We start from the raw sequence: 20,977 nt of genomic DNA, 5'->3' as shown, positions 1-20,977 counted from the left end.
ATTCTTCTTCTGAGACTCAGTTCGAACAACCTTTGCTTGACGGTAGATTCTGTGACGTATGATGCTCAATTCGTTCCTGACTTCCCAGAAGTCCCTGAGTTCCTCTTCCAGGTCACTGCATCTATTAGGCCACCCTTCTCTCAATACACTTTTCAGCCTTCCTAAAACCTGGTCTCTTCCATGCTTTTCATCCACTATTCTTCCGTAATGGCAGGGTCTTCTACAGCCATAATAGGGCTGTCCAGCATTTCTTCAGGTTGCTCCATTTCCAGTGGTGTCCTAGATAAGAAATCGTCAATTCTGTTGTCTTCACCAGGGACATACTCGTCTTTATCGTTGAAATTCTCTAATCCCAGGATCCATTTTCCAATTCGAGGAGCACAATTTTCCATACCCTTCACAGCGAAAATGGAGGTAAGAGGCTTATGGTCTGTACAAATGGTGAAATTAAGCCCCCACAGGAAGAATTTAAAATGCTTCACCGCCCAGAAACACGCCAGGGCCTCCTTTTCAACTACAGAGTAATTTTTCTCAGCATTTGTCAGGCAACGTGACGCAAAGGCAATAATCTTTTCCATTTCTTTGGGATAGGGTGGCCCCCAATCCCTTGTTGAATGCGTCGGTTGTGAGGATGGTTTTGTTTTGTGGATCGAATACCCCTAAAGCTGGCGAACGTAAGATCTCTTCTTTGAGAGTATCCATAATGTTTAAAAAAAATGTCCAATATCATCTTGCAGGACCCATTTTGTTGTCCCTCTATTTTCACTTTAAAAATAAATATTTTGGTGATATCAAGCTCTGCATATTAGCAGGTAGTTCATTATTAAAGATTTTGAGACTTTAGACTATGGCGAATGGAGTACTTTGTCTCAAACTTGGTGGAATACATTGTCAACCAAAGTCATGGTCCCCCCACTTTGTTGTAGGGGAAACAGCTTTGCTTATGCTGGCAGAAACGTTTGACGGACTCTTTGACTGACATTAGGCTGTTTGTTAGTGGACGTCAGACCATCTACTCTATTGAGAATAGTAGTTCATATGTAATATTTCTTATTTGTGACTTCCAAGGAAAGCCTGGTGGTCTGGAACAGGAAATGGGATTAATGACCCCTACACAGTGGGTGAAAAAATCTTCTAGGGCATGATGGCCATTTTTTTTGTTTTTCAACAACAAACTCTTGCTTTTGGAGTCTGATGCGAGTCTGATGTGAGCACATTGAACATTTCTCCCAGACAGCAAAGCTTAAGTGCCTATGTCATGTGCAGGCAGAAAATGTAAATGGGGCTGGCTGTAGACCCATGGCATGGACAGAGGATCACATCCTTCTGCTGACGTTACTGAATCAAGTACAGCCCACCTAACTCAAAAAAGGCTCTCAAGTCTGCCCTTTGTTGAGTTTGGATTGTTGATGCGTGTATTGCAGTCGGACCTCCCTGTTGTGCTTCTGAAGGTTACCCTTCTGATATAAAAGTATTTGTGTGAGTTGTTTTTCCCTTTTCTCATATTAAGTGCATTATAAACTGAGCCTATACTGTGTTTACACTGTCCTCCATCTTCCGACAATGTCATGGTATATCCCATAACTACTACTAGTTTCTCATTCTAAATAAAGAATTTCAAGTTTTACACTAGTAAACACAGAGCCTTCCCAGAGACATTTCCCGCACAGTACCTAACCAAAGATTACCCAACTGTCTCAAGCTATTGACGTACAAGGTATCAACTAGCATGCCTGAATAAACTGTGAGAAGTACTGAAATCCAATGTAATACTCCCATGAGAGAATCTCCGAATGTGTTCTGTAGCAAATTGTTTCTTCTGGCTCATTTCTTATTTGTGCATATCCTGAAAACCATGTACTTGTGTAGAATGTATGACACTCTCTGTCTAAAGCCCTATCAAAGGACGTGTAATTTGCTGTACCCTTGAATCCCGTATTCCCACCTTTCGAGGGCTAATCTATGCCGGACTTCAGATAGAATTGTACTGAGTTCTTTGTACTTATGACCGCTGCTAAACTTACTTATGGTGTATTTCATGTATATGGCCTATTAATTCTTTAAATAAAATTTCAAATGACAACTCGTCTGTCATTCTTTAATGTTTCAGCGTGGATTATTGACCATGATTAAATTAGCATTAGTGACGGATCCAATCGGTGAGCACCAACATTTGTATAGGACTACACCAATCCCAGCCATTGGCACACGTTTGGGGTATGACCATTTAGGATAAGTTTGTGCGTCAACAGATCAATGAGAGCGATCTCCATCTTAAGACTTCAGGATTTGTCAATCTGCCATTGGCGTTTGTGATAGTGGTTTTAGCCACAAAACGTAATGCATTACAAATTCAATTTATTAGTACTAGTCAGCTGTCTTAAAGGGAACCAAACACCCAGGACCACTATAATGTTTAGTCCCCCCAAACGCCTGAACCCAAACTAAATGCACCATCTATGGAAGTGGATTATTAATAACCCAGGGTCACCCTTTAGTCCACGGTTCTTAACAAGTAAGGAGGAATCGACACTGGAGCGAAGTACAAACTATAGGTCATTTAATTAGCATTCATGAATGGGGCTCCGTCCGACAAGCACCATAGAGATACTTGAAGAGAGAGCACACCGAACGATGGTTACATGGGTTTTTATAGCAAAGATCACGAACAAGGGACACCGAGAGGTAAATAGAGCTTTTGAAAGAACACACAAATGAAACAATCGGTAAGAATCAACAGTCTTGGTGCCGTGTGTAACTGTTGCGTCCTGAAGCTGCACAGCAAAATATGCTATCTGAGCAAAATTTACTTGAGGCTTTACCACTGTCTGAAAAACCCTGTGCAGATGCCAGCTGTTCTTTGGTGCTGACTCTGCATGTATACACAGCCTACAATGCCCTAATCTAGATTCTTTACTCATGTTTATACAGATGCGGTGTCAAGGATAGAGCCATGCTGAAAGCAGAGCAGGGGTGTGAAATGGAGGAGGCATAGCTTAATAAAAAAAAAACGAGAGAATCAGATTTTACATTTTAACATATCTACTTGACCTCCACAGGTTGTTTCAAGTAATTACTTGTAGTTGTCTTACCTACACTCTTGAAATGTAGTCAGTCTAAAATATTTTAGTTTTTATCATTTTTGTTGCAGATGTACAGTTTAGTCTCTACAATTAACACTTTGTAATTGTTGTTCCCAATCATGTATGCTATGTATGGCTTTCATAGGAGGCGCCTGTCGTTTACACCAGATTCTAAACCTGTTAATTCACTGCTATGACGTAGCATTATTTGATAACAGAATGTTACTCTTGCATCGTCATAAAGGCCTTCCAGGCCAGTCTCCAGGGTTTCTCTGACAGCCTTAGTGCAGCACTGCTTGCCTGCTGTGAGTAAAGCAGAGAGTGAGCTGCCGGAGGGGAAAGACTGTTTCAAACTGATTGACCCCTCTGTGAAAAAGATCCATGTAACTCAGTTATCCATTTATAATCCAATATGTTATTGATTAGTTTGTAATTCAGGAATTAACTTATGGTTCATTCTTCTTTTGAGCAAAACACATTTTTCTTTGTTTTGTAGCAACTGGTGCCCTATGTTGAAGAAGATAGCTCAAAACACGAAGATCGTGGAGCCACCAGCCAGCTTCGTTTTGCAAGTGAAGAACGAAAAGAAATTGTAGAAGTTAATAAGGTATTGTTTGACATTTTTTCTTAGACATTAAGATTTTTTTGAGGAGTGTCTACCTAATTAATTACCCAATATCCAGGCGATCAACAGAATCTTATCGGTTATCTGTAACATTGTAGCATTTGCAGACGTCTTCAAGATGCAAAGGAGACCAGCTCACTTTTTTAGGTCTCGCCTGGCGTTGGAGCGTGCATGCGCGCTCCTCGCCTGCGAGAGCTATAGTCTATGCCTGGGCAAAGCACTACGCTACGCTCGCAAAGTTTGCGCTTCTTCGCACTACGCGAATTGCACGTAGCACAGTGCAAACACGCGTAGCGTAGTGCAGCGGTAATTTTTTGCTTGCTGCCGGTCCTCCATGTCAAGTTGGGGACCGCGAGCAAGCAAAATGACATCCCAGCGAGACTTTTTCCTCGTTCGCGATCAGCAACATCAAGTTGGCGATCGCGGGCGTGGAAAATAAACCTCCCGGCGAGATTCTCAACGCGAGGAGGTCAGGTTTCTCATTGCGAGTGGTCGCGTATGCTCGCGATGAGAAACTACCAGTCCGCATTGAGAAAGCTGCCTCTCGAGTAAAAATCTACTCGAGCGGCAGAAAACTACAGCTCGCACTGTGCAAGATGCCGTTTTCAATGATTGCACAGTGCCGGTTGCTTGTCCGCACTGTGCAATCATTGAAAACGACATCTTGCACAGTGCGAACAGGGTACTACGTAGTTCGCGAAGTGCACTTTGCGTAGCTTCGCATAGTGCTACTTCGCGAACTACGACCAGGGTTACTATAGTCATCAAGGCAGTTTCAAGAAGGTAACTTGAAGCCCCAGCCCTCATTTTCATTGGGTAGCATCAGCATTTATGTTAAACACTGGCTTCCCATTGAAAAGGAAGGTTTTCGGTTGCCGCCCTTTCGCCTTTTGGTCTGGCCCATCCGGACTGGCTCATCTGCTTTGCGGCTGTTTCAAATCAATTTCTTATCTTTAGGAGGCGTGTTAGATAAACAAGCCGTGAGAGCCAGTCTGGATGGGCCGTCTCAAAAGCAGACAGGGTGGCGCGTGTTTACTTTTTGCATCGCACTTTCACTTTAAAGTGAAAGCGCGATGCAAAAATAAACAGCGGCTACCTGGCGAGCGCTTGTAGCTGCAGGGTGATGGTGTCCGCGAGCTTTGCTATGTAGGTCTCTTACTCCCGCTCTAAGAGCACAGCTCCAGTAGGGCGCGCGTGCTGGGCAACGGCTTGCGGCAGCACACAGAAGGCTTGTGTTTGCTCTGGCTTGGACCACCGCATCCACCCCGTGGCATACTTTTGTGATGTATTTTTAAGTTGCTCTGCTTCTGTCAATGTCCCCGTGTGAGAGAGTCACACTGTTTCGAGAGCCGGCCGCAGACCGGAAGAACGCGCGCGGGGCACTGCGGTTGACAAGTCTACAATCGGGAAACCACAGCCAAACGTACTGGCAGGACGAGGCCCCGAAATAGGAACACAGCAAGGAAGCATGCTGCCAGCTGCCTTTCAAAACGGGCTCACACTTGTCAAGGGAACACCAAACCTTCCCTCGTTCGACACTCCCGCCTCCGCCACTGGTCAATAATAGTAAAACCTAAGCAAAAAGAGTTAAATCTAGGCAGTGACATAGAATACTGGCCAGGTAAGCCTGCAGCTACATAAAAAACAGGCCATAAGACAAGAAGGGTCTTTACCACGTGACCATGGTCGAAGTGGCCTACAGGGGAATCAAAAGCAGCCAGGAGAGCGGATGAGTCATTCCAGCCTCAGTACGAGCAGGGGCATCTCTCACCTGGCACGGCGACATGAGCGCCTTGTCCCCGCTGCGCACGGGAGGTGGGAACGGTGCCTCGGACACGCCAATTACAAATTGTGCTGATAATATAAGGCTCACACGGAGCCCTAAAACATTGTGCATTTTGGGTACCGGGACCCAGTACTACCCCCAGTGCATGGGCACTTATGTAGTGTTTTTTCACCATGTATACAATTATACATTTACTCCGGTTGATTCCAAGAGCCAATGCGTTTGCGGTCCTGAATCGAAAGGAGCACCCCTCAAAAAATACTGGTGGTGTCTGGGAAGGCTCTTTCAGGGGAGTGAAATGACTTTGCTGTGGACAAATTCGAAAAAAAAAAAAAATTACCAGCGCTTTTTATTTTTTACATTTCTACATAGGTATTTACATCCCATTTGTATTTTTATATGTACGCATTATTGTGCACCTGCAGTAGTTTCTGACTTCCTTGAAAGTAAAAACAAGTAAATAAAATACAAACGAGGGCATAAATCTGGTGTTTAAATGTCCGACATTTCCGGTGATCTTCCTGCACCGGGCCGCAGAGTCTAACGAATCTAAGGAACTCCGGTTACATTTTAACGCCTGGAACCGAATCTGTCACCTTAAAGCTTTCTACACCTATCTCTGCAGCAGTTGCCCGTCCCACTGTGCAATATTAACAGCCTAACCTGCTATTAGGCGCTGTAGACAATAGGAATACTCCACTCCCTAAGTGGTCTTCTTTCTAAAGTCTACAGCACAGAGCTAGCACCATCTTTGTGTGCTTTGAATAAAGTGCTTTGTTAAAGGCCACTTCTTCTTGGCACTGTGATAAGAGTTACCCTTCTGGGGCAGTTCCTTTGTATCTGGTAAGAGTATCAGCCGGGGTGGCCCTGTCCTGTGTTTGACTTCGTGGCCCTCTGTAGACAAATCACCGGAGCAGGTGCTTTAACCATTTGAGCGCTCTTGGGAGCTACACATGCTGTCCGTGTCGCTGCCATTATTTAAACAATGGGCGTTCTGCAGGCCACAGCCCAGGCGTGCCAGTGGCATGCCCTGCCATTCATCCAACGCCGTGCCCGGGGCCAGCAAGAACCAGCATTGGACACTTAACACCCAGCAGCAAACGTCATTGACAGGTGATTCCACTCTGCAGGAGATCTCTCACGTTCAATTCTATCTAGCGCCCAGAAAAAAACAGAAGCGGCTTTAGGTCTCTATATTCCCGCAGTCTGACGAACCGTTAAAACCTGTTACTTTTCATCCAGTGAGTTCAATTGAACTACAATAACAGAATACAATTAATCTAATTGAAGGAGAGCCCACTCTAAAGCATAATGAAATGACAAAAAGTCAAAGTTTCGATTAAAATTCCTCTTTTTAATTAATCACGTATCAAACAGCCAACCAACAACTCCCAGAATGCATTAGGGTGTTATGTAAAAGCCCGCCATTTGAAACCTGACTTGATTCACAGATCAAAATGATAGATGCACAATTTTATCTGCAGTAAATGCATTTTTATCACCAGTTCACTGATATTTTGGTGCATAACATGCTCAATTTGTGTCTCTCTACTCCAGTGGTTCCCCTCAAGCCTTGTCCCGAGGAAGGCCTGTGCCCCGGTTCTCTGTAAAACAAGAATTTGCAATGCAATAGGTCTCGCATTTACGCGAGGTTAAGCTATTGTAAATGACAATGCCTTTTATTTATGTTTTTAAAAACAAAAATAAAAGGCATTGTCATTTGCAATGTCAATTTCTCAAACTCGCGTAAATGCAAGACCTATTGCATTGCAAATGCCTGTTAACAGAGTGCTGGTTCATTGTCCGCATGCCTTTCTATCGTGGTAGTGTAAAGGACAGCATAGACACCTATTGAAAGAGTAGAATCCCCTGTCTCCAACATTGCCGCTCGCATAAGCATTCTTGTATTGCACTGAATGCAGGATGGTGTCTGACAACTTGCAATCATTGTAGACGCCATTAGACAATGTCCTCCTTTGCCTCAAGGTGGCTGCTGCCCCCTCTACTGTTGCCAACAATAATTAGCATCTGTAGGGTATATTGTCACTAGGCCCCCCATAAATATTGTCTTTGTAAAATACAAAATAATATTGAGGGATACACTTCTCTCTATTTAACATGGAAGCCCAGTATTTCCAGAAGCAAACAAATCGTAGGTGGAATACAATAGACCTGCATGAAGACCAGAGAATGACATAGTCTGCAATTGCATTGCTTTCAATCAAACGACCCTCCAAGAGTTGCCACACATGGCATCTTGCGTACATTCTACTTTGCACAAATATGCTGCGTGGTTTATAACCTACTTCTCAGCAGCTTTGCCACCAAAAGTTCACTGGGAACATAAGAAAGAGAATATGCTTAAACTTTCATACTCATTCAGTCGAAACAATAAACAGAATGCCCATTGAATTTTAAATGCGGTACCGACACATCAATATAAGTAATTAAACAAATACCGGTCCAGTACAACTCCAACATGCAATACAGATTGCAGCACCACACACAAGAACAACAGTGCTGCAGGTAAAGCCACAAGAGTAGAGCCGAGGCTATTCTGTGTTAAAATCATACACTGCTTTTCATTATAATCTTACTACCAAACCATCAAAATATGACCACTTAAGTTCCTCCTCCTTTCATAAACCATGTTCAACAATCATTTGTTGTTGTGGTACATCTGTTGGCCATGGGTGGGATGGCGGGACAGGCAGTTGACTGGCTGCCAATTGACCTGAGGTCTCCTCTCATAAGGAGGAAACATTCTCTACTCACTTCATGTTGCCTGAAATGTGGGTTTTGGCAGAGACTTTACTGTCAAGGCAATCTGCTAGCAATCAGCAGACAGAAATATTCCTCCACTTATTTTTGTCTGTGTATTATTTGGATGTTTGTGTGTATAGGTGAGCTGGCTACCACATCTTTTGTATATTAGTGCCCCACCAATACTTTTGTAAAAAACGTATGTCGAAATTGTGGTTCATTGAAAGTACATTTGAATTTGCCCTTCCTGCCCATCATCACACCAAATTTTATGATTTCCCCTACATAACTAAAACATCTCATCTTATCTTTAACTTGTGATGCTCCGTCTATAGTCCCTACTTTGATGGTTGAGATCTCTTTTCAGCCATTGCTGTTATACCTTGATCCTCCCTGCTTTCACTGCTTATATGCAGGATGCCTCCTGTTAATTGTATAATTATTTAATCCCAGTTCCAGGCTCGCAAAACATATGCTTGAAATATTCAGTAACCAAGCACTGCACTATTTACAACATCCCCACCGTATTCCAAGCGTGAAAGCAAACTTTGTCCAGGACAAACACACGCCTGCCGAAGGAAGACGCCGTCTTGTCCGGACAAGCCCACTGAAAGACTCGTACGAAGAATTAATATGGTGTCCACTGCGAGAGAAAAAAGCAACACAAGATATCTGTCTATAAAACACTGATGGTAATGACTGTAAGAGACATCACCGCCTGAGATAGAACTTCACAGTTTTTTCAATAACAACAGAGTACATGATTTGTGCAGAACTTATGAGATCGGCTGATCTCATAAAGAGCTTTCGGTCCTGAAGAGAACCCTATGAATTTGTAATTGGTTTCGAAACGCGTCGACCGCTTATTATTCAAACAAGTGCAATGAAAAGGAATTCACCCCTTGTTTTCAAGTTTAGAAATTTAAAATATTAAGAGTTTGCTTTCACGCTTGGAATTCGGTGGGGATGTTGTAAATAGTGAACTGTTTGGTTATTTGCCTAAATGGAAGGCTCAAAGAATTAACTCGAAGAAAGAGACCAAATTTGTTTTTATTGTCCTGCTGTCTCATTTATGTGTGGATATGTTTTGTCATTGTCCAAAATTTGTCATTAATTGTTATATGTTGTATGTGTTGTTTTGGTCATTCTTTAATTTTCATTGTAATTGTTATTAGAGAATAAAATATTTATAAATGGTGGGTGTGGATTGAGAATAGTTTAATATGTGTATAAATTTGTATTTTTGATAAATGTATTGAAAAGGAAAAAAAAAATCCTAAAAAGAAAAATAAATTTGTAATTATTAAGAATACCTCTTGGGTCACATGGAGTCACTTCACGTGTGTCCTATTGTTTAAAAAAAACGACTATAAAAATATCAGTAATGGCATGTTGTTGTTTGATTATTTGGCTCAGCCGTACAGATTAAGGGACAAAACCCTCTGTTAGCTGGTTGATAAACTGTATGACTTGGGCAACGTTTCAATACTAGATTTGTGACTTTATTGGTGGGAACATTGCTTAATGTTTCTATTATTCTTTATTTCATAGGTGAGAGGAAATTACTTGTTGCAGGTTCACTCCCATGTTCATCCCCCGTTTTGACTAATAGATACTAGTGTAATGACTGTGATGCACTGGACCCTGCTCACCAGCCCTCCGTGCATGTGCTCTGTCCCTAAAAAGTGTATGTGTAATTGGGTTATACCAATTGGGATAGTTTAACTTACTTAAAGGCCCCTAGTATATGTTACCCGGGCTACCCAGGGCCTGTAAGTTAAAGTGCCCCTCATGGACTTCAGAGCTTGGGGCTCCACCACGAGTCTGACAAAGTAAAACATGTATCCCAGCCTACCACTGCAGACCGATAGAGCACTTTTAAACTCCTAAGTTGACTTTACCATCTAAACTAATGACAAAGTGCAGACCTTCTTTTTTTAATATATAAAAGTCACCTTTAGGCAGGCATATTGAGCCCTAAGGCAGGGTGCTGTATATTAAAAAGTGGAACATGTTACTATTTTTCTGACAAAAAAATAATTGTCATTCATGCTGTAGAAAGGCTAGTATTCCCATTAGTGAGTCCAGGGCTACATGCTGACAACTTGGCTGTACTAATATCTGGATGGGACTACTAAAGTTAGTACTTCAAGTTATCAAATGAGTCGTTAAATTAAACCTAACTTGATGCCCAAGTCAAATTTAATGTAACTTTTGGGTAAATGGTAACTTTAGAAAGTTGTCACTGTGTTGCCCAAGTTTTCCAGTGCCCATTTACAGTAGCTGGCCATGAGACCGCTTTCTGCCCGCCTGAGGGGAGTTGTGACTGACTCTCAGGAAGGAATACAAAGATGGGAGAGGTATTCTCTCTTCCTGGTGGGAAGGCCAGATGGTGTGTGAGCCGAAAAGGCGAGCATCAGAGGGGAACCCGCCTTTGAGATACAAATGGTGGACCCTGCTCTTTTTTATGGTAGATAGGTTGGCTTCAGGAACAGAAAAGGTAAAACAGTTGCCAAACCAGTTTTCCCATTTGCGTGTAGCCCTCAGGCAACTACAGCTCTGCAGTGGGCTACTCCGCTCCACAGAGGGGTTCTGCCATTTTGGGAGTGGGCAGAATATTGCATTCTGGGATAGCTAGCTAGATGCCACACTATGCAGGAAGTCAGACAGGAGGAGACCTGATAGTCTTTGGATAATATTCACAGCCCTCTGCTTAAAAGTGGCATCCAGACCTCTAATCAAGTCTCCACCAGAGAGAAAACTGTTCTGCTTTTCCCTGGACCTGGCAAGAGAGGCTGCACCAAAGATTGATCAATGGATTAGCAAAAAGAGGATTGTGTGTGTGGTGCCTTGCTTGAGAAAACGTTGTCCCTGAGCCCCGACAGAAGTTACTCCAAGAGTCAGTTGGCTTACTTCCGTTACAGCTCCAGAGCCACAGAAGTTATAAAAAACAAAATGTGCCTTGGTGAGTTGGTAGCCACAATTACTTGGCCGCCACCGACTGCTGAAGTGTAGCCTGGGAGGCAAGGTTCTGAGTCTCAGAATTCTGCTGGACCCAGGAGAGTCGTCCGAATGCAGTTTCGTTTTTCAAGATGGGCACTAGCCTCAGTTAAAGGGAACTGCTTGTTTCGCTGTAGCCAGTATACCAGTGGCAACTGGATTTTGACTTGACTTAAACCGAACTTAGAGGGGCATCGACCTCTGTGGCCACAGGAAGACCCCTGCCAACCGGATAAGCATCCACAGCTTTCTTCAACATCCAGAGCATCCTGTTTCTCCAGTATTGGGGTGTCTTTCATAGATTCACATGCTTGAATATTCCCCGTCGTCGGAGTGGGAGTCCCACGGTAAATAATATAGCAATATATACAGTCATAATATAAATATATATATATATATATATATATATATATATATATACACATATACATATACATAAGTAATCATATAAAAACAGAGATATAAGTAAGTGATAAACATCAAGAATGTCCCTAAATGAAATCTCCATAGAGATACATGGAAAGAGAAAAAAGACATTCGCAGTCTATCTCTGTCATTATGTTAGTCCAAACTACGGCCAATCAGGCGCCAGCTCCTCTCCAGAACCTTCTCCTCAGAGCTCCTCACCTCAGATTTTCTACCGCACGTCGTGTGACAGGGAGTCTCCCTGAGCTCTGCTCAGTTTTTTCTCTTCAACATGTCTTCAAGTAAGAAGTCTTTGTTTAGACCTTGTTCCTCTTGTGGAAAGCTACGTTTGTTCTCAGAAGATCCACACAGTAAGTGTATTTACTGTCTTTACCCTGACCACGAAGTGGGTAAATGTAAATTCTGTAGAACCTTTTCTACAAAAACTCAAAAAGACAGGGAAGGCCGTCTCTTGTTGTGGCTCCAGAGACTTAAGGATAAGGATGAAGTAGTTTCTGAGGTAGAAAGCTTTACTTCTGGCCGTTCCCACACAGCCTCTAAACGCAGTAGTGTACAAGACCTACCTTCGCCTTTTCTTAAAAAGAAGAAAATGTCTCTGTCTATGACATCTGCCACGTCTTCTTCCATGGCTACTGCGTTGTCGCCCACGAGACATAGTTCTCAGGCTGCTGAGGCTTCGACTTCCCAGGTTTCTGGCAAAAAACTGGCTTCTTCGTCGACGAGCCTTCCGACGACGAAATCCGCAGTTTCCTGCTCGTCGACGGTGACTCTGACTACGACGTCAGCATCAAGATCGTCGACGGCGGCCCCGTCGACGTTATCGTCGACGTCGACGATGATCATCAGTACTATAAAGACTGTCTCATCTGTATTGCCTATTGCATCGTCGTCGTCGACGAAGAGGGAAAAGACCTCGTCGACGTTACCATCGTCGTCGTCTAAGATTGCAAAATCTGCCTCGTCGGCGATGTCGTCGATTGATTCGTCGACGAGTGCTCCGTCGACGAAGAAAAAGAACTCGTCGTCGTTCCCGTCGACGTCTATCCCGTCGACGACGGTTCCGTCGACGGTAATTCCGTCGATGGTGGTTCCGTCGCTGTTGGTTCCGTCGACGGTTCCGTCTACGAAGATGTCGTCAGTGGCCTCTATACCTCAGATCCCGTCGACGGCAGTCTCATCGGTGAAAATAAAGATTAAAAGAACGCAGAGGTCATTAAATACACAAATTTCTTCCGCGTCTTCAGCGACTACTTCGTCTTTTGCTGCTGCTCCCTTGTTGCCATTGCCACCAAGTAGTCGACATGAGGTCATACCTTTGGATGATTCCCACCTTCCTTCACCTTTGTTTGCAACTGATTCGGATCAAGATTCAGAAGAAGGTTTACCTGAATCGTTTGGAACAGCACACAGTCCGTCGGATTTAATAATAAAATGCCAGGATGAAACTAGTGAGGACGAGGAAAGGTTTTACCAGGAGGAAATTCCTACGGAAGGACAAACTGCGACGTTACCACTGTTGCTTATTACAAATCTTCAACTCCTGTTGGACGATTATAATCGGCGTTTTCCTCTAACACCACAAGAGTCTGTAGTTCCGGCTACTCCAGTGGTACCAACATCTATATCGAAACCAATGCCAGTTGTAATACCTTCAGTACCGCTCAGACAATCATCAGCTCTGACATTACCTCATCAAGAAACTGAAGAGGAAGTTCCTCAGGACAGGGAAGATGGTGAGCTCCTGGATGATGGGGGCGATGATGATGAGGATGATGACGATATGGCGGAGTGGGATGACTACCATGCCCAGACACTATCTCCCTCTCCGGTGGTACCTGGTGACTCTCCACCTGTTGACATTGCAAGTTTTCACCAGTTGATGGATAGGGCAGCCCAACAGTTCAAATTAACAACGGAACATAAAGAGGAGGATTGTTTCCTGTACGATTTTAAAAATCAGCCTTTCAAGCAGACACATACAATCCCTATTATCGAATTTATTTGGGAGGAAGGCAAAAAGATAATGAAGACACCAAATAGCCTTCCGGCACAAGTGCCTATACTGGAGAAAAAGTATAAGTCACCATTAGGAGCTCCAGCGTGCCTCACTGGTCAATCAAAACCAGATTCTGTAATCACACAGGCAGCGCAACGTCGGGCTAGAAACCCTGCGTCTACGATCACTGCACCACCTGATCGCGAGGGACGTCGATTGGATGCCATAGGGCGAAAATTTTCATCGATGGCTTCCACCATTGTAAGAGCGGCTAATGCCTTAGCCATCTTAGGTCGTTACGACCGTCAAGTATGGGCGGATATATCTGCTCTAGTTGAAAAACTGCCTGAGACGTCTAGGAGTGAAGCTGTGAAGCTACTCCAAGAGGGAGAGAGTACTTCTGCAGAGATAATTGACTGTGCAGTGGATATCGCATGTACGGGGTTCCGTCAGCTTGCTGGAGCGGCGGTATTGCGCAGACAAGGTTGGTTGCGCTCAACATCCTTTCGCCAGGAGGTGCAGGCAATGATATTAGATATGGCATATGACGGAGAAGCTTTATTTGGAGATCGTCGATGAAGCTCTCCAATTGATAAAAAAGGATACAGAGACTGCTCGATCTCTGGGTACATTACAATTTAAAAAACAGCCCTTTCGGGGTGCACGCGGACGCGGTGCCTCCTCTAATTTTCGGAAAGGAAGCAATCCGTATCGACCATACAACCAGGGTTCCAACCGTTATTCCTATAGTCAACAACAATCCTCTCGACAGCAGTCTTCCAAGACTTACAGAGGTAAATCCTCGTACAGAGGTTCCACTTCTAAAAGACAATGACTTGTGTCAATCCCAGAAAATTGGAGGTCGAATCTCACTGTACTGTTCTCAATGGTCCTCCATAACAAAGGACCGTTGGGTTCTGGACATTGTAGAAAGAGGTCACACCTTGGAGTTCATCGAATTCCCTCCACCTACGCCACCTACCGGACCACCACCGGCTCCTATCAAGGAACTTTTTCATCAAGTTCAACTTCTACTGCGCAAGGGAGCCATAGAGGTAGTACCAACATCTCAAAGGGGAAAAGGATTTTATTCCCGATTCTTTCTTATCCCCAAAAAGAACGGGGAATGGAAGCCCATACTAGATCTGAGGGCTCTCAACAAGTATCTAAAGAAACAATCCTTTCGTATGTTAACGCTTGTCGAGATCTTGCGATTACTCTCACAGGGAGATTTCATGGCAACAATCGATCTCCAAGATGCATATTTTCATATCCCCATACTACATCGGCATCGGAAATTTCTACGCTTTCGAGTGGGTCGAAAGGATTTCCAGTTCAAGGTATTAACATTCGGTCTACGTTCAGCCCCTCAAGTGTTTACAAAGGTGCTCGCTCCTGTGGTAGCGTTCCTACGTCTCCAGGGTGTTCAGATCTTCCCATATCTGGACGACTGTCTCCTAAAATCACAATCGGAAGATCAACTTCTACAGGACACACGTCTTTGCCAAGAGGTGTTTCGCTCCTTAGGGCTTTCTATAAACTCCTCAAAGTCCCATCTGCAACCTTCTCCTCGCAAGGATTTTCTGGGAGCAACATTGGATACAGTGTCAGCAAGAACATTTCTCTCCAAAGACCGTCTACAAAGGATTCTTCGACTGGTAACCCTTATCAGATCAAAAAGATCAGTTTCTGTAAGACTATTGAAGTCATTTCTGGGGATGGCGTCATCGTGCATTGCCTTGATCCCTCATTGCAGATTAAGGACACGCCCCATCCAAGAAGAACTAGACCTTCAATGGCGTCAGATTACGGGTTCATTCAACGACGTTATAAACGTCACAGATCAGATGAAGTCGGCACTCAAATGGTGGACACAACCGTTGAATCTAACAGAAGGGATTTTATTTCTGTTGGCAGTCCCAGACATGACCATAACAGACGCCTCTCTGGAAGGATGGGGTGCTCATCTGGAGGATTTGTCAGTAAAGGGGAAGTGGACGATGTGTCAAAAAACCTGGCACATCAACAGGTTGGAACTCATGGCTATATTTCTAGCTCTCAAGTCGTTCCTTCCTTTAATCCAGGGAGAAACAGTCCTAATTCAGACGGACAATACAACCTACATGCACTACATCAACAAGCAGGGCGGAACAAAGTCTCCGAAACTGTCACGACTAGCTCAGTCAATCTGGGATTGGTCTCTCGACCATCGCATCACAATTGCAGCAGTTCTTCTACCAGGGGTATCCAATATCCTAGCGGATTCCCTGAGCAGGTCCTCCTCGTCGACCCACGAATGGGAGTTACATCAGCCAACTCTAGAGATGATATTTCGACGATGGGGTCGTCCACAGCTGGATCTCTTTGCCACACCGGAGAACCGGAAATGCCGAGATTATGCAAGCTGGCATCCCCATCAAGGGTCACGGGGCAATGCCCTTTTGATGAACTGGTACAATCGGTTTGCCTACGCTTTTCCCCCAATCCCTCTCGTACCTCGGGTCCTGTGGAAGATGCGGAGGCAGCCCTGCCATCTACTTCTCATAGCCCCACGATGGCCTCGACAGGCATGGTTCTCGGAACTGCTCCTACTGTCCCAATGCGAACCAATCCTCCTACATCCTCGAGCAGATCTACTCACAATGAGCAAGGGGAAAATTTGTCATCCGAATCCCTCATCACTGAGCTTATCAGCTTGGAACCTGAGCACTGTGAATTTGCCCATCTAGACATTCCACAGGACTGTAGAGACATCTTGGCTCAGGCGAGGGCTCCTTCTACGGTAAAAATGTACAAGTTGAAATGGAGGAGATTCTGCCATTGGTGTGCATCTAATGGGGTTCATCCATTTCACTCTACACCAGAACAATTGCTACCGTTCTTCTTGCAATTAGCTAATTCCGGACTTTCTCATGCAACCTTGAGAGTTATTCTGGCGGCAATTTCCCGTTTCCGCCAGGATGGTTCAACTTCCCTTTTGTTCTTCAAGGATAATCCATCAGGGTTGTTTCGCAAATTTCCACCTGTTAAACGCCCTCCTCCGTTGTGGCATCTTAACATCGTGTTGGCACAACTAATAAGACCACCGTTCGAACCTATACACAAGGTCGATTTAAAGTATCTGACATGGAAGGTGGCTCTTCTTCTAGCGCTAACGTCTTCACGTCGCGTCAGTGACATTCATGCATTTACAATAAATCCTCCTTTCCTACAGTTCAAAGCAGATTCTGTAGTATTGCGCACTAATCCAACATTCTTGCCTAAGGTGCCTTCAGACTTTCATATTAACGAGCCAGTGATCTTAAAGACTTTCTTTGCTAATCCTCAAACTCCTGCGGAGCAAAGATTACATTCCTTGGATGTGAAACGATGTTTAAAGTTCTACATCAACATCTTTTCGAAAGTCTGATCAACTCTTCATAGCTTATGGACGCTGTCACAAAGGACGTCCAGTTACAAAACCAACTATTGCACGTTGGGTTTCAGCAGCCATCGTCTTCTGCCATCAAAAGGCAAACAAGCCTTTGCAGTCACTAGTGAGCGCTCACTCCACTAGAGCAATGTCATCCTCAACTGCCTTATTTGCTGGAGTGCCTTTACATCAGATCTGCAGAGCAGCTACGTGGTCGAGCAGACATACGTTTACTAGACACTACTGCTTGGCAACTTTAAACGAAGAGGATGCTGCAGTTGGGCAGGCAGTGCTTCGCAATCTTTTTAAATAAGGTGAGCCTCTTCCTTCCCTCCTCCATATTGTTTCCATTTACCGTTGAAATAATGGTTCATTTACACTTGTATAGATATTCAGTAATATCATATATATAAGGATATTGATTGGCATTACAATTTTTAGTGCTGTTATGACTATGGAAACAATGATAATTGTTACTGCTAGCTATTCTATATTCAAGCATGTGAATCTATGAAAGACACCCCAATACTGGAGAAGAACAATTGTTACTTACCTGTAAACAGGTGGTTCTCCAGTATTGGTGTCTTTCATAGATTCACATGCGACCCTCCCTCCTCCCTTCAGAGGCTCTCTTCTCCTCATACACTCTAAAGTCACTTTGGTGCTACGAAAATCTGAGGTGAGGAGCTCTGAGGAGAAGGTTCTGGAGAGGAGCTGGCGCCTGATTGGCCATAGTTTGGACTAACATAATGACAGAGATAGACTGCGAATGTCTTTTTTCTCTTTCCATGTATCTCTATGGAGATTTCATTTAGGGACATTCTTGATGTTTATCACTTACTTATATCTCTGTTTTTATATGATTACTTGTGTATATGTGTATGTGTATATGTATGTATGTATATATATATATATATATATATATATATATATATATATATATATATATATTATGACTGTATATATTGCTATATTATTTACCGTGGGACTCCGCATCCGACGACTGGGAATATTCAAGCATGTGAATCTATGAAAGACACCAATACTGGAGAACCACCTGTTTACAGGTAAGTAACAATTGTTCATCCCTTGGATCAGGACCACTCCATTGAGGTCTATTGCGTTTTACCCATAGAGTCTGGAAATAGACTGGAGACTGCTTTGAGTGCCCTGTAACTGTCCTGCCAAGCCTTATTGGTCCCTGTGACTTACACTCTGTCTGGGTTGGTTACCCAAAGCGGGCCAGAGTAACTGAACACAACTTTACAAATGTATTCCAAGTAACCGCTAACCGCAGTAGTTGCCAGTGCTTGTTTGCGATTTGAATGAAAAGCAGTGATCTATTATTTGCTTAATAATTTATCTCTCTGGAACCCTCTGGTGGATTTTGTTCATTTTAGTGTCTAAATATTCTTACAAATAAGAGCTATTCTTATAAATTGGTTTTGGATTTTCTTTGTGTCTTGTTTCTATCTTATTCAACTGATTTGGTACTTCTAAATGCTTTACACTTGTTCCTTTGTCAAAGCTTGACTGCTGCAAGCCACAGCTACTCGGGGTTGAGCTATGGTCTTGCAAATTAACCTGACTGGACCCAAGACAGGTTTGTGAGTTTTACATGGTGAGGTTGAACAACCTCACCATATATTAACCCACTTACCTCACATTTGGGAAAGTCTTCATTTAAAAGGATTTCCCCAAAACATCTGCTGGTGCAGTAGCTATTCTTCACAAGAAGACTCTGTCTATTCTTTGAAAGAGGTCCAAATCGAGGAGGCCAAATAGAATGGTCTGTAAGTGGACTGTGGGTTACCCTTTTCCTGGCTTAAGAACTCCCTAAAATAGTTTACTCAATTGACAAAATGTTTTTGGTTGATAGGGCATTGGCTAAACACTGGTTGGTTGATTGGGTGACTACTAATCATAATTTGGCTAATTGAGCGAGTACTTCACAGTACCCAGCTAAAGCTTGATTCCTACAATATTAAGTCATTGTAAATTCTTATTGCCAGAATATTATTTATCGTAGCACCACTTTGCTTGTTTCCCAGTTGGTCAATGCATGCAAGATTCACGTCACTTTCAGTTAGTGTTTCTAATGAACTGCCTAGTACATTATGCATTGAGACAACTGATGACACACATTGTCAATACAGTGCTACCTGCTCAGCTAAGTGTAATGTGCATAAAAGGACAATATATGCCTTGGTTTTGTTTAAAAGTGCTGCTTTGGAGTATAACAGCTAAATGCTTGGCTCTGATATTACCACACTGGTGACAGACTATCCATCCATAGAAAACAAGGTAATTTCCAACCTGATCCCATTGCAGCAAGTTGAACTAACAAAGTCTTGATTGTCATAGTAGTTCTTTTTGATTACCATTCATGCAGTGCTTTCGTCAACAATTTTTGTTGTTTTTTTTGTTGTAGAAATTAAAACAGAAGAATCAACAGTTGAAGCAAATTATGGATCAATTGAGGAATCTCATCTGGGATATAAATGCCATGCTTGCCATGAGAAACTGATCTTCAATGCTGCAACTATTATTTTATTCCTGTTCTTTTGGGATTGTTTTGTCCTCAGCAGAATGGATCTACATCGTATTCATTTCTGGACGTGTGGAAGACTGTTTTATTGCCAGAGTTCCAACTGATGTAAATTATTTAGATTTAGGTTATTGTATGTAGATTATTAAATCTAAAGTGTTTTATATATTTCCACTTCTTAAAAATAAACAGTATACATACCCAACTATTGTGCATTTCTAATTATAGTCCATAGATTACATTATGCATTGAAATCTTAAGAATTTTAAGTAATAGTGAAGAGTTCCCTAACCTTATTGACCAGCAAATTTATATTTTGCTGAAGCCATGAAGTTCACTTGACAAGCTTCAACAAGAGCCTATGAGTCGTATTACAATGTCGGTCGGTAAGCCTCCGTGGGCTTGTTGGTCTCAGTCTGACCGACCGATCTCACGTCTGAAGCAGTCATTCTGGCCATAGTATTAAGATGCACTACAATACATGGCTTACCGACCAACACGGTTCCTCTAAATCCGACTGAAAATTCCCACTGTGATTGTTTTAGGAAAGTTCCAGTGGAACAGTTCTGAACGCAGTCTGGCCCTGGAACCACCCGCCCTATTACGATACTTATTTTCGACGAGCTGTCTGTGCTGGTCAAACCACCTCATCAGAGCTGGCGAAAGGGGAGGCTCATAAGGCTGAAACTCACCGTAACACACTCCCACAGTTCCTGTGCAGTTATGGAGCCCATTGCGCATGTCCTACCGCTTCTGTACCTACTTGATGACCAGCAAAACCAGGACCTTTGCAGACTTCAGCGCTGGTAAGTGACACTCCTACTCTTACACCAGTGGGCTTCCAAATTATCAACGCTGTGCACCCCCTGTAAAATAAATAAATCCTCGGGCCCCCCTCAATTTTTTCACAATTATTCAGCTAAATTGGCAATGTCTAAATATGGCTAAACCAGGCATTTGGTGTTGCGTATGTTTTTCGTTCCATTGTCTCTCAAATAACTCAGTGGTCATGCTGAAGATCCTGAAGATAAAATGATGAACAGGCCATGTGTGAAACCTATGGTTTTTTAAGTGAATATATATATATATGGGGCACATATAATATAGTGTTTCCGGGGTCCCGCGCATGGGCGGGAATATTCTAATGCTTATGACTTTGATGAGGATACCCCTGTAATAGAACTAGGATTACAGGTGTGTAACTAATCCTTATTGTCAATTCACCTTGTTGACACAAAAGTGACTTCAATGCTTTGGGATTTGTAGTTGGGTCAGTGGAGACAGTAGGAGAATGTGCTTGTAGTGTTACAAATATCTCAGCAAATAGTTGTGGGACAC

At 43.2% G+C, this 20,977-nt stretch overlaps 1 protein-coding gene across 1 annotated transcript in view; it reads left to right on the top strand.

Moving 5' to 3' along the window:
* Positions 1-19,844, top strand: part of MED30 (mediator complex subunit 30) — a 49,171-nt gene extending 29,327 nt beyond the window's left edge. The window contains exons 3-4 of the mRNA XM_085605065.1: positions 3,580-3,690; positions 19,523-19,844. Coding sequence (XP_085461191.1) covers positions 3,580-3,690; positions 19,523-19,618 — 207 coding nt within the window. The 3' untranslated portion in view covers positions 19,619-19,844. The remainder of the gene's footprint in view (positions 1-3,579; positions 3,691-19,522) is intronic.
* Positions 19,845-20,977: the final 1,133 nt, after the last annotated feature.

The sequence above is a fragment of the Triturus cristatus genome, chromosome 5_1 (genome assembly GCF_964204655.1).
Source record: "Triturus cristatus chromosome 5_1, aTriCri1.1, whole genome shotgun sequence".
Classification (NCBI taxonomy): Eukaryota; Metazoa; Chordata; class Amphibia; order Caudata; family Salamandridae; genus Triturus; species Triturus cristatus.
This window is presented reverse-complemented; position numbering and strand designations above follow the sequence as displayed.